Source organism: Perna viridis, chromosome 2 (genome assembly GCF_037379345.1).
Source record: "Perna viridis isolate PV_CMFRI_1.1 ecotype Kerala chromosome 2, ASM3737934v1, whole genome shotgun sequence".
Taxonomy (NCBI): Eukaryota; Metazoa; Mollusca; class Bivalvia; order Mytilida; family Mytilidae; genus Perna; species Perna viridis.
The window spans coordinates 69984620-69998337 of record NC_142446.1 but is presented as its reverse complement, the minus strand read 5'-3'; the positions used below and the strand labels follow the sequence as shown (position 1 = coordinate 69998337).

The window sequence follows — 13718 nt, the reverse complement described above, 5'->3', positions numbered from 1 at the left end:
TGACCTTACAGTTGAATGATTTTTACGGAAGTTATGGCCCTTGGACATACAGAATTTCATGAAATTTTATGTTTTCTGGACTTTTTTTGTAATGCCTCGTCCAATTGATTTCATATTTGGTATATAGTCTTATGACAAGTTACAAGTTAAGTTCGAATGATGTTACGGTTGAATGATTTTTACTGACATTGTGTCCCTTGGATTCCTAGGTTTGCACTCCGTCCATCCATCTGTCCGTCAGTCCGTCAGTCACACTTCGTTTTCCAGACTTTTCTTTGTAATGCCTCATCCAATTGATTTCATATTTGTTAGCTAGTCTTATCATGACAAGTTACAAATTAAATTTAATTATTATTTCGGCAAAATGGTTTATATGGAACTTATGGCCCTTTGACATAGAAAATTACATAAAATTTTGTTTCATCATTTTGATGCAAATTGCTGTTGTCATTCTAGAGTTATTTGCCCTTTAATTCTTAATAACGAAGTTTTTTTCAACTTTCCAGGTGATAGAAAGAGAATGTCTTTATGCAGCTTTCTGTAATGCAAAAATGTTATTATCTACTGTAAAATGAAGCTCAGGTTTGATTTTGATGGAATTTGCTTTTGCTGTTCAAGAGTTATTTTCTCTTGATTGTTAAAAAATAACACCATCCGTTGTTAGTTCACATATATAAAAAAAAAAATCTCATAAAGGCAATGAGTTCAAAGGCCGAAAGGGGACACTGTATGCATCAGCAATACTGTCAGAATGCTTGTTTGACTTAGCATCGTCTAGCAAATTAGAATGTTTAAATTGATGAAGAAAATATGAAATTCACTGGTAATAAGAAGTATTTAGAAATGGTCACTTTATTAGCATCAATATTTCAAGTAGTTAGTGGTTTTATATATGAACCGTTGCATTTTTGAAATGATAAATATGGCAAGACTTACTGGCTTTGATTTTTGGTTAACTTTATTAATGTTTCCATCAAAATGATTTTAAATGAAGATCATAAAAAAATACCCTCAAAGTACAGCATGTATAAATGATTTTAAACTTTGTACTTTAAATTTTTTGTAATTGATAAATGTGAAATTTATCAGAAATGATTTTCTTGGGCTTCAAATCCTGTTTTTTGTTCCTGATAAGTACCGTTATGATTCTATTTTTGATCTATATTTACTTCTGATTTGGTTAAATTCAACTTTTTTGTTTGGCCTTGTTATTAAAGTATTAACTTGACACTACAGAAGGTGATCATTATCTTTTTCAGTTGATCCCAATGATGCACCAGATTACTACAGTATTATAAAAAGTCCCATGGATTTTGGAACAATCAAAAGGAAACTAGAGGTCTTAATTAATCATTGTTTATTACAGTAAAATATCTTCAGTTTTTTGGGGGGATGAGGGTCAAACTAAGGTATGGATTTTACCGAAATTTTAAATTCATGAAGTTTGCAACAAGGACATGATTTGTTCCTTGATGAGAGAGTTGGTATGGAAGGAGCCTCCATATCTATCCATCTTTCCTGTGACTCTAATAAATTACAGTTTGATCAATCTTGCACACATTTCTGTGTGCCATAAAATACTTAATACATAAACCATTCACTGTTCACGAGTAATCTTCCTATACCTCTTAGAGTTGAGGATTTTGTTTTAAATGCACTTGTTAGTCAAACTGAGATGTCAAGATTCCTGCTACTAAACTGTTGAAGAGATTTTGATTGGGCATTATGTATAGGTGTGCATGACAGAAAATAATTAGAATCAATCTGACTTAACATTTAACTTGATTTGAAGCAGGCATGCGAGTCTACTCAAATTATTTCTTGTTCATGAGGTTGACATCTATTGTAACATTGTTCTGTTAATTTTTGTTTTCTGTAAGCAGACTGGTAGCTATAGCCACTATGAGGACTTTCATTCAGACATGTTGTTAGTGAGAGATAACTGTAGAACATACAATCCCCCTGGTAGTGTTGTCAGAAGAGATTGTGATGAAGTGTTTGCATTTTATATGTCAGAATATGAAAAGTTGTTGGAGAAATGGTCTAAGGTAAGCTTGGTTAATTGATTATATCTTTTTATACCCCCGCTTACATGTAATGCATGTTTGAACAACCAACTTAACCATAAGTCTAAACTGCCTGTAAAAATGGTTATCAATGAAAAGTAGAATATGTTGACTTGAGTTCTTTTTGCGTTTCATTGTAAATTATGATTCTGTTTTGTATTTATCTGTCTAAAAACCATATTTAATCTTAAGTAGACTTGATCCTTTAAGTAACATATAAAATGTTTGTTTCGATAGAGTATATTTTGACAGAATTAACAATTTGTTACAGTGTTAAAATAGTGTACAAATATTGGAGGCAAAATTTCCCTGCACTGTTTTTAATAGAAAAATTCAGCTGAGAATTTCATGTTAATTTCTACTAAATTCAACTTTTTCTGGCATTTTTTTCATTTTTTAAAACAATATCTAATCGGCATACTAAAGAGTTTACTGCCAAATATTTTTTGTGCTTACAAAATCACTAAACTGGTGAACTCAAGGCAATAGTCAAGATCAAATTCAGTATTACAAATGGCAATATCAGGGTCAAAACCTAAAAGGTGGATACTAATGCCATGATCCTGACTTGTTGCAGACATTTCTGATAGAACTGGTGGGTTAAACCAGGTATTTTAGCATGCTGAATGTCCTGCATCTTGAAGAGTTTCCAACCGAAATATATTTATGCTAAAGGTCTGCATGAATCACTTATTGTCTTCTTGTGCATGATTCTTAGGGGGAGCTGTACTTCATTTACTATTGGTAGCACTTGGAATGTGCACCAAGCTTAATCACATACCCAATAATTATGAAACACTTACGATTTTTTTTAGGTTCCATTTACATCACCTGCATCAAAGAAGTTAAAATTTGAAAGTAGAAGTCCAGTAAAATGAAAGGTCAGTGAAGGGACATTGAATTCTCAGTCATCAAAACCATCTTTATCATGTGTTCACATTTATGATCTCTGAATGGGACAACTGTTACCCCAACAGTGTAATATGGTAGTGACAACAGGTGTCATTAAATTGACAGCTCGGGATGGCCCTGATGTTGGAGTGGTAGGGCATTAAAAAAAATGGACTAGGTTTTTACTTAGTTCAAAACTTGTGTGTTCAGCCGTTGTTAAATATGTTGAAGTGCCAAATCTTATGTGCTAATAGCTTATCATATTAAGTGACGCAATGGAACAAATTGAAAATTAGATTTTTGATGGTATAAGAAATTGTTTTTTATTATTTGTATAAATTTGATTATATATCACAGGAAAGTCAATGAAATATTTTTGATCTGCAAAGAAACAAATTCACTTGGTCAGTATTAAATTGTGATGTTCAAGAGTTAAAGCTGTTTAAAAGAAAGTGCCGAAGAGAACAAGAAAATTTTTACCAGATGACATCATTTATTGAAATTCTAAATACAGAAATTTTTTTTTATTTTAAATCAATTATTATCAGAAATTGGAGTTGTATTTTCCAAATTTTTAGTTGAATTTTCTGTATACATGAAGATCAAGTTTTAAAAAAAGGGCATGTGCAAATCAAATGGTCTCTTTATTGTGATGGAGGCTAATTCAAGTGTACATTATTGTTGAGATTTTGAATTAAATTGTTAAAGTATGATATTAAAATAGTACTTGAAAAATATTTGTGTGTACTCTTTCTCTTATCTGTGACAGCAGTTACTGTGGACAGGATAGAGCCCCATTGATAATTATCACCAAAATATTAGGTACTGTCTGGTTAATTGAACAATTTAGAAGGAGCTGTACACCTTCTTTTAAAATAGATGTTGAACCAGTCAATTACATGTACATGCACTGAAGAAGTTGATCAAGTAATCCTGATTTTATTAAGAGAAGACCTACTCCATTCCCTGGACATCATCATTGTATATGCTATTAAAAAAAAATCCAAGGAGTTCATGGATTTTTGTCTCCCCTTGGATTTAAAAATGCTTCGTGTCCCTCATCTCTTGTATGTATTTTCACACCTTCATTTCTTGTTTTTTTTTCCTAATTTTCAGCTTGCCTAGACACAAGGTCTAAGTAAAAATATTTGTAAACTCTTGATAAGTCCTTGTCAATCGTCCAGTTAACTACCTGAGACATTTAATGGTGTAATAGTCATTACATCAATGGAATACCAATGCTTTCCCCTGAACTATTTAACTGGGTGTAGTAGTCACATTTCCAAGTGAAATGTATCTGTATGTGTTGTATATGTTAAGGGTTTGAAGGGCATTCGTGCTTTATATATTTTTTAATGAAGAAATGTTGTTAAAAATACAAAACTAAAAAGGTCCTTGCTTGGTATTACAAGTTAAATTCCTGTAGTGATAAAATTGGCATTTGAAATTTGCAATTTACCATTATGAGGATTTCAATCATTAAAGGCATACATTTTCATTTTAATTTGGGAAATTATGCAGTTAATGAGTTTTAATGGGCAAAAATGGATATATTTCCATACCAGTTCTAAGAACTTTTTAACATGTTTCCCAATGTTTAAAAACATATGAAAACATGTTGCAATTTTTCCTGTGTAGAGCGAGGGCAATATAGCAATCACCTTGCCTGTCCATCTGTTACAGATCTCTCAAGATTCTATTTGAGGGAATGTTTGATATATGGCACAGTGCTTTTGCAAGATGACTATTGCTGTATCTCCCCTTTTCAGGTGTGACAGTATTCTAAACACAACATAGCAAGCAACATCTTGTTACTCCTCTACCTCAAACATGAATAAAATAACTAGAGGCTCTGAATTACTCACCAGGTCAAAAATAGTCTTTTAAGCTTTCTAAAGCTGGACTCTTGTTCCTACTGTACTATTGTTGCTAGAGTATCTTGGTTATCCACCTGGTTTTCATATAATAAAATAAATCGCTCAGTCATTTTTGACTCTTCAAGGGCAGCATCGATCAACAGATTTTAATGAAAATCTCAGCATAGGCTGATAAATTTTATCCCATAATTTCAGCTAAACCCATTGGTGTCAAGTTATTTCCATAAATTCTCGATTTTTATTGGGAAAAAATCCATTTCAAAACCCGTAACTCAATCATCTGTCTGAAAAATTCAACTCATCACGCCGAACACTTTTACTCCCTGCCAGATAGTAGCTAAACCCAACTTTTTTTTTATTTATTTGCAAAATTCAGAAATTTGACCTCTATGGTCTATTTTAAGTAATGGAAGCCATGTTTTTTTAGCAAAGTCGAAAATTCCCATGCACAGATTGTTAAAATGTTCTGTGTAACTATCAAGCTTAGTTTTGTTTCAATTCATCCAGTAGTTTAAGAGATTTTCAAAGTTGGAAATGTAAAATTACGGGAAAAAAGCAATTCCAGAACCCATAAATCGTTCATTCATTATCGGATCTTTTTGAAAATTTTGGCATAGGTACATCCCAACATGCTGAACAATTTTACTGCTTACTAGACCTTAGCTAAGCCCATCTGTTTTTCATTTATTTGCAAAATTCTGCAATTTGACCCCAATTGTCTATTTAGGTAATGATGGCCATATTTTTCACCAGATCAATAATCCCCACTCCTAGATTCTTTAAGATACCCTAAAGATCATTCAAGCAAAGTTCGTTCACAATCTATCAGTAGTTTCATTGATGTTTGAAAAAGTTTATAGACGATGGACACATTTCCCACCAGATGAGCTATAAATATTAGTTGCAAAACTGATATTTTTCTACACACCATCTTGTATTAATTGGCAATAAACCTGAAGACCTACACAAGAATAAACCTGGTTTAAAAACCAAAACAAGTTGCAAGTTAAAATGTATTTATTTTCAGTAATACATCTGAGAAATCCTTTGGAATGATATGATATATAATTATGTATATATTATATACACTATAAGCAAATATTTACACAATAATTCTGTTAATATACAATCATTATAATATTAATGATGCAAATAAATACATCTTTATTTCTTCTCCTCACATTTAGGATTTCACAAAGCTCATGTCAAGAAACCGAGGCAAAGTTTGCTGAAAACTCAATATACTTCACAACAAAATTTGCCCACTACAAAGGTATATGAAGTACTAAAATTGGATATGTTATAATAATAGAACACTATGTATCAATAACTTCTAATAAGAAATGAGAAATAAATCTTGCCATAGCTAAGCCATTTCCTGAAAAATAAACTCAAATTTTGTTGATGTATGTTGATATAAAAAAAGAAAGACTGAAATACCATTTGGTTTGTTTATATAGTATGAGTTCGAATAGAAATATATAAGCTATAATGTAGCCACAGAAAAATGAAAAAATAAATGAAATTTTTATTTATATTTTTCAAATTTCTCTTCAATTTCGCAACATTTGGCAGTTAAATTTTACATTCATTCAAAATACAATACTGAGACAAGCTGGTTTCTAATTTTCTTAGCCTTTAAAACACCAGGAAGTTAGACATACCAATAACAAAGGCTGATGTAAAATAATCAAATAAAAGGAGAAAATCTCAAGTTAGATTATTCACTGTACAGATTTAATAAAAAAAAAATGCATATGTACAACATATACACAGAATTGTTAATCTATTCCTGAAGGCATAATGATTGTCTGCAAGGAATGAAGCAATTTGGCCCCAACTTGAAGTATTTTTAATGTGCAATCCTACGAAGTCCAAATAAATCTTTCAAAGATTTGTAAAGTAACTCAGAAAGGCACTTGGAATATTTTAATTCAAAGACCAACACATTACAAACACAAAATCATCAATATTTCTGAACCCAATTTCCAAATATTCCTTGAATAGCTAAGCTTTTAAAAATATTTCTAAAAAGTTAAACACATTATGGCAGAAATTTTCCCTCCCATATTTACTGTTCTGTGACACAATTGATAATGATAAAAACACTGCAATATTTCATGGATAAACAGAATAAAATAAACAAACAAAAAAAAAAAATAGAACTGCATATTGGGCAGCAAATATTTTATTTCACGAAAGAAATTTAACATAAACAAAATTATTCCCATACGTGCCCAATTACTGAACTAACCAATAGCAATGGATAGTTTTACACATAGAGGTAAAATGGTAAATAAATAGGCTATCTGGTGAACTATGGTCTCTTGCATAATCCTCAGTAAAGCATCCCTTAAGATTGTCAGTTATACAAAGTAGAATTTTGACAGTACTTTTGTTTCGAGACCATGTACCAGTAATTATAAAGAATTTTTATAAACCAAAAAAGGGAGATTCCATTTTCTAAATCCTTTACTGCAAACATGAATGGCTTTTTCAGGAATGACAACACAGCAAAGACCTGCTGCTTTACTGAACAATGATTTGAATGAAAATATTAAAGGTATTATAAGGACATACTGACATAACGTGTATAGTTTTAAAGGAATAATGGAGCAAAAATTTTAAACTTTCATCTTGTTAAAAGCAGAATGAACATTATGTCTTTTACTCCTGTATTCACAATAAAATATCAGCAAGTGTCAAAATAGGATTTCTACAAGAACCATGGAAGTACTACTGCTCAGCGAGTACAACATCAGGAAGTAACAGAAGTACTACTGCTCAGCGAGTACAACATCAGGAAATAACAATCAGCTCTTTCTGAACAAAATTATTCTTTCTTTTCTGTCTTTATGTGAAGTAGAACCACACATATCTACCCTGAATATTGATAGACATTAAAATAAATAGTACTACCATAGCTTTATGAGATAAATCTATCAAGTCTGGATTTAACTGTCTTCACCGGGAATGCACTATTACCTTTTCATTCATTTGGGCTGTTCCATTCAAACAACTCTTACAGTTGATGGGGGGAGCAGACATCAATCAAATTTCAAGAACTCTTGACATACTGAATTAAGTATACAGACATCGCTTAAAATTGTTTCTATGGGGGTCACAGGCAAAAAATGCTTTTCCCCCCATACCTTGTATATCTCAATGGAACAGCTCTTGTGAACCTTCTAAGAAGCAATATAATGACTATACTGGTGTGTTACTACAAGGAATCTCTTGTTTTGTTTACTGTTACTGACAGGGTGTTACATAACAAGAACTGGAACCAGTTCATTAAATTTTGGATCCCTACTTAAGTGTACCTGGTGTCAACATTGCTTCACTATGTTCACACACTTTCACATTTTTTAAGTATTGTATATTGCTTCTTCATTATTCTTTGATGAAAATAAATGCAACAGTATTATGAGAAAAAAAATTAACCATGGAAAACATTGACAAAAATATCAGGTGTTCTGCTGATTTAATAACAAAACCTACAAAGAAAGTAAGAGGCATACAATATGCTTCCTTTAAGCTTGCAAACAATCTATTTCCAAGGTTTTCATACATGTAGTAGGAATGTCCAAGCCAAGAAGCTGCCTGAATTAATAAAGGAAAGCACTTTTTCCCCTGAATTATGTAAATAACCTACTGTGAAAGAATTGTTGTCCATATGGCAGCATTTTTTTTTTATTTTTTTTTTCAAACCAAAGATTTCATTCAAGACATAATATTAGTTCCTCATAAATAATGATTATAAACCAAACTGTGAAGTCAAAACCCAATATATAACTAGGTATGACCATGAAGTGTAAAATCCATGAACAAAAGTTCTTCCACAGTGAAAGACATAACCATTCTGTAGTGAAATTCCAAAGCAATTGTACACTACCATTTTTCTAAGGAACTATCTATCTAGCTACCTATAATATCACTAGCCAAAGATTATCACATGACCGCTTCTCTCTAAAAGGTGGCAATGCATAACCCAAAACTAGTGACAATGAACTTCTGAAGTGTTGCATAGGGCACATTTTCTTCCACTGGCACTTAATCTGATGTTCTGCAGGATGTTAGCTAAGCACACATCCTGTTTTTTCCCCACTTAATCTGATTTTCTACAAGATGTATGCTAGGCACTCATCCTTTGGTTTTAAAGTCAAAATATCTGGTTACTCTGAACGCTTCTTATCAACACCATAAAAAGGTTCTCATCGCAACTATATATTGCCTGACACTGGGATTAAAACCTAATAGTCTATGATACATGCATGCAGAATTGCATCTTCACAAAGGCTCAAATTACTGAACCAAGTCTACAAGTGTATTACTTTTTAAACTATGTATACCACAATATATATTTAATACAATATTTCACACTTTTCTTGAATATTCAACACACATCCTTAACAAAGACACTCTCGTAGATCATTTATTATCTCTTTTATTGATTCTAACATTCAATATCCATCCATGCATATAAGTTCACCTATACTCCTCTGTTATAGTGGAAACCTCAAAACTCTTAAAATCTTAAAATTATTTGTTTCTTGCTGTTGTCTCGTATTTGGTAGGACAATGCTTTCCTTTTTTTCAGTAAAACACAGTATTTTGAGATGAAATATGGAACCAGAATTAAAAAAAAATCCACCATCAAATCCATCAATAGTAAATTCAATAAGATCATATAAATATAATCATTATACATGTACATGTGTAGATTAAACCTATAATTTTACATAATAAATAAATGATCAAATGAAATATACAACAAAAGTGATCCTAGTTTTCAGCATGTCAAATTAATTCAACAATAATTATCAATCTATATGGCAATGAATCAGATATTGTAACCAAATACAATGTATTAAACAGATATTTGGGAGGCAAACAAGTTTTTATCTGAGAATTAGTAATAATTTAAATTAGTAAAGATTGAAATCACAGGTGACAGCTGACACCCAGATAATCTCCTGAAATCAGATTTCATTAATAATCTGAATTAAAGGCAAATTAATTGTTTTACCATGTAGGTACTGCCTGGTATTTTCTAAACCAGAATACTGCTGTGATACTAAAATGATTTCCAAGACACTGTTATGTCAAAACAACTGTGATGTGGTTAATAAACATCAGATTTGAATGTCTCAATGAATCATCATGTATGGCCCTATTGGAATTACTATGATTTTTCAGTCTTAATTCTCAATGTAACAAATTTAGTACAAATGAAATCCAACTTCAGGATTTGTGCCATATGACATTGAAAACTCTCAAGTCTGAGTATTTTCGAACTTTCTGGTTAGTAAAATACAAAGAATTTAATTGCATTACAGAAAATCCTCAGACTTGCAAATAACTCATATGTTATGGCACCATCACAAAAAAAAACCAATAAATATTAAATAGAACATTGATACATATCCCAGAATTCAATTCATCTCTGGTCTGTTGTAACAAGCCTGGCTCTGGGAGTTTTATTATGAAGGACAGCACCATCTTTTTTTTTTTCCATTCAGACCTTGAATCAGCACTTTCTAACAGCGGAAATGTCGTTATCACAGTTGACTCAGTCTGTAGTTTGTTAACTTAATGCTAACTGGTTTTACTACTATACATTTAACTGCTATGATGGTCTGGAAAAAATAACATGAAGGTTCAATGATTGTGTGTAGTAGTCAATGTTTAAGATTCTATCAGATTAGAATAGATGACTTTCACAGTCTAATCAGGTGGAAACTGGTACAGTATATGATTTTATAAAAGACAAAGACAGGATGTCTGATTTAAAGGCTACAAGAACAGTTATAGTGATGTGGAAATACATCTCCAATTATAAAAATATCTGAAATGCCTCTCCTTCAAAAATTCTTTGTAGTGATAGAAGCAAGTTTCTGTTTCCCTTGGCTCCCATTACAATGTCTTTCCGATCTTGTGCCTGTTAACCCCAGTTTACTTTGATATAATTAAAGAACTTTACCAGAACGGAAGTGAATGTGAAAGTTGTGTATTACAAACTTTAATGGCACAGTACACTTAATCATTTAAAATGTCTGTTCAATTTTTGTGCCTATTTGAATGAATGGCTTTGAAGTACATGATAGGACAGTCCCAAAACTTACTGTTAACAGTCAGATTACTCAGATTTCACAAATATCATTCTATGCATAAACAGAAATACAAACAGTGGACATAGTGGTATGCCCTAACAACCGGTCGAAAGATAGGTGGTATGCCATAACAACCAGTTGAAATATAGGTGGTATGCCCTAATAATCAGTCGAAAGGTAGGTGATATGCCTTAACAACCTGCCAGTCGAAAGATAGGTGATATGCTCTAATTATCAGTCGAAAGATAGGTGGTATACCCTAACAAATGGCCAGTTGAAAGATAGGTGGTATGCCCTAATTATCAGTCCAAAAACAGGGGTATACCTTAATATAATGATCACAAATCTTTCCAACCAACATTAAATAGCTTTTTCAAATTCATTCAGATTTTCACAATTCACTGACAACTTAGGTGTATCTACTGTGCTAGTTTTACTACAACTAAAAAGGTGTAAAAAAAAATGGCTTATTTCCATTTGTTTTGTTATTCAATCTGGTAACCTAGACTACTAAATTGGGATGATTTCCTACTCCTTAAATTTTTCAAGTGAATTTTAGAATACATCTTACATATTTTGATATTTTCAAAATATTTACCTTTTGATCTTATCTACAGCTCGCCTGACATCGACACCACCCTGGGATACAGATGCTATTCGACTGACGACACTTGTTATAAACTCATCTACAATACCAGGACATGACCTCTCAACCAATTCAAAAGCATTCCTGAGTTCATCAACAGTTTCTGTTCTTTGAACAGGTCTTCCATTGCGTCTGTAATCCTCATAATAGTCTGACTTTAACTAATATAAAGGAGACAATTAAATAAAGATGAAGTGATCAATATAATCTTAATTTATTGCTATGAAAAGTAATCTGAATGATCATTCAGTCAATCCACATATCCTCTACAGACTTGAAAACAAAATTGTTTCATCACATGACTTTTTTTAAAATGACTTCTGTTGGTTTGTAAAAATTCTTAGTGACATCAACACAATCTCAAATCTTTTACAATACTGATGACATTTTGCAGCAGTAAAGGAAAGTTCTTTGTAAATACAAGAAACTTCATAACTTCACAATAAACCCACTTTCTATAGTCTTGACTGAAAACTTGAAATTAAATTGCTTGGACAAAAAAATACAGAAATGAGTTACCTTAGTACGACAAAACATATACAGAAATGACCCACCTTAGTAATACAAAACATATAATTCAAGTCATTAAACAAAGATATGGAATGTTATGATGTTTCACACTTTAAATGAATTCAAAGGAAAATATATATTTCTTCTAAAACTTGATTGATTTTAATTTCATGACCTATGACAGATATTTCATGTATTTCAGAACATCTTATCAATCAAACTCAAAATTGTGTTTTGTGACACATGAAAATTCCCAATACAAAAACAAAAATACTTTCACACTTGACTCACTGAATTTAATAAAGGTACAACTGTATTAGAGAGACTGGAAGACTGACGTGATACATCTATCATGGACGTGGGTCGACCCGGACCAGGAGGCTGTGGCGCTGGCTGGCGATTCTACGAAACAAAAATGTAATATAGTTCACCTTTCATGTTATATGATGAAATGTGATATACGCTGCAAGTCATTGATCATTTAACAGAAGAGATAAGATACTTCTAGCTACATATTAAAAAAAAATGCTAATTCACACAAAGACAAATAGAAAGTTCAATAATATTTCAAGCTACATATTACAAAATGCTAATTTATGCATAGACAAACAGAAAGAAACACTTGACCCTTTTTCATTTACATTTATTACATGCACAATATTCATCTGAAAGAAATGTGGAAAGAAAATACATTGAACACTTATGCAAGGAAGAAAACTTGTACAAGTTTGAAATATGTCAATGAGATATGAGGTGTATATATGTAATTGAAACTATGGAAGCAAATTAAGCAAGCCTAATAAATTGGGCTTAGTCAAAGACATATTTGAAAAATAAATTAAACTTATTTGCATTTTTTCAATTCAGGAAAGTCTTGCAAATATATTAGGATGTCAACAAACTCAAACAAAGTAAAATTCTTGTTTTTTAACATTGATGTAATACTGAAAGTTCCTAATTTTTTCTAATTCATTAGAACAACAATCTTCCATAAAAACACCTGTCAATGACATATATGTGATACAATGTACATGAAGACTGGAAATCCTGCAATATATATATAGAAACTTCTGCAGCATATGCATATCCCTGCAATGATGCACAATGCTTATACATGTATATAAAGCTTGAAAACACATATATGAAAAAATAAATAGCTTATGTAGGCATTAGACTTCAATACTAAATAAAATAACTGTAGTGAAGTTATTTTCAAGAGTACATTTAAAGTGCTTTACCAATAACAGCATATTTATTAAAAAGGTGTCATAAACAATACAAGTCTCTTTTCAAGCTCTGTTGATAAAAAAACATTCCAGAAAAAAGACTGCAACTATATACCCCCACCCATCTCACTTGTAAAATGGGGGTATAAAAAACACCTATTTGTGTCAACTTGACATTAAATTAAATAAAAACTACTAAAGAGACTTTTACTGATCAATATTGTCATGGAAATTTGTTACTTTTGTCATGATATTTTTTCATGGCTTTTCAAGAGAAAAGACAGGGAAATCCCAGAAAGTAAGAAAAAATACCTTTTATCATACAGAGAGACACGATATTTCCCCATTCTGGATTTTTATCAGCAAATATCTGTATAAGAAATTTGAAC

At 31.5% G+C, this 13718-nt stretch overlaps 2 protein-coding genes across 17 annotated transcripts in view; one reads left to right on the top strand and one right to left on the bottom strand.

Annotated features, from left to right (window-relative positions):
* The window catches only part of LOC148626721 (uncharacterized), a 28328-nt gene extending 24634 nt beyond the window's left edge, over nt 1–3694 (top strand). Inside the window, exons 23-25 of the mRNA XM_088570981.1 lie at nt 1260–1339; nt 1884–2048; nt 2882–3694. Coding sequence (XP_088427107.1) covers nt 1260–1339; nt 1884–2048; nt 2882–2944 — 308 coding nt within the window. The 3' untranslated portion in view covers nt 2945–3694. The remainder of the gene's footprint in view (nt 1–1259; nt 1340–1883; nt 2049–2881) is intronic.
* A 2139-nt stretch (nt 3695–5833) lies between these two features.
* Nucleotides 5834–13718, bottom strand: part of LOC148626720 (serine/threonine-protein kinase 26-like) — a 30666-nt gene continuing 22781 nt past the window's right edge. For all 16 annotated transcript variants that reach the window (XM_088570964.1, XM_088570967.1, XM_088570968.1 and 13 more), the window contains 3 exons: nt 12395–12505; nt 11546–11754; nt 5834–10473 (listed from right to left, as the gene is read on the bottom strand). In XM_088570964.1, coding sequence (XP_088427090.1) covers nt 10464–10473; nt 11546–11754; nt 12395–12505 — 330 coding nt within the window. In that variant the 3' untranslated portion in view covers nt 5834–10463. The remainder of the gene's footprint in view (nt 10474–11545; nt 11755–12394; nt 12506–13718) is intronic.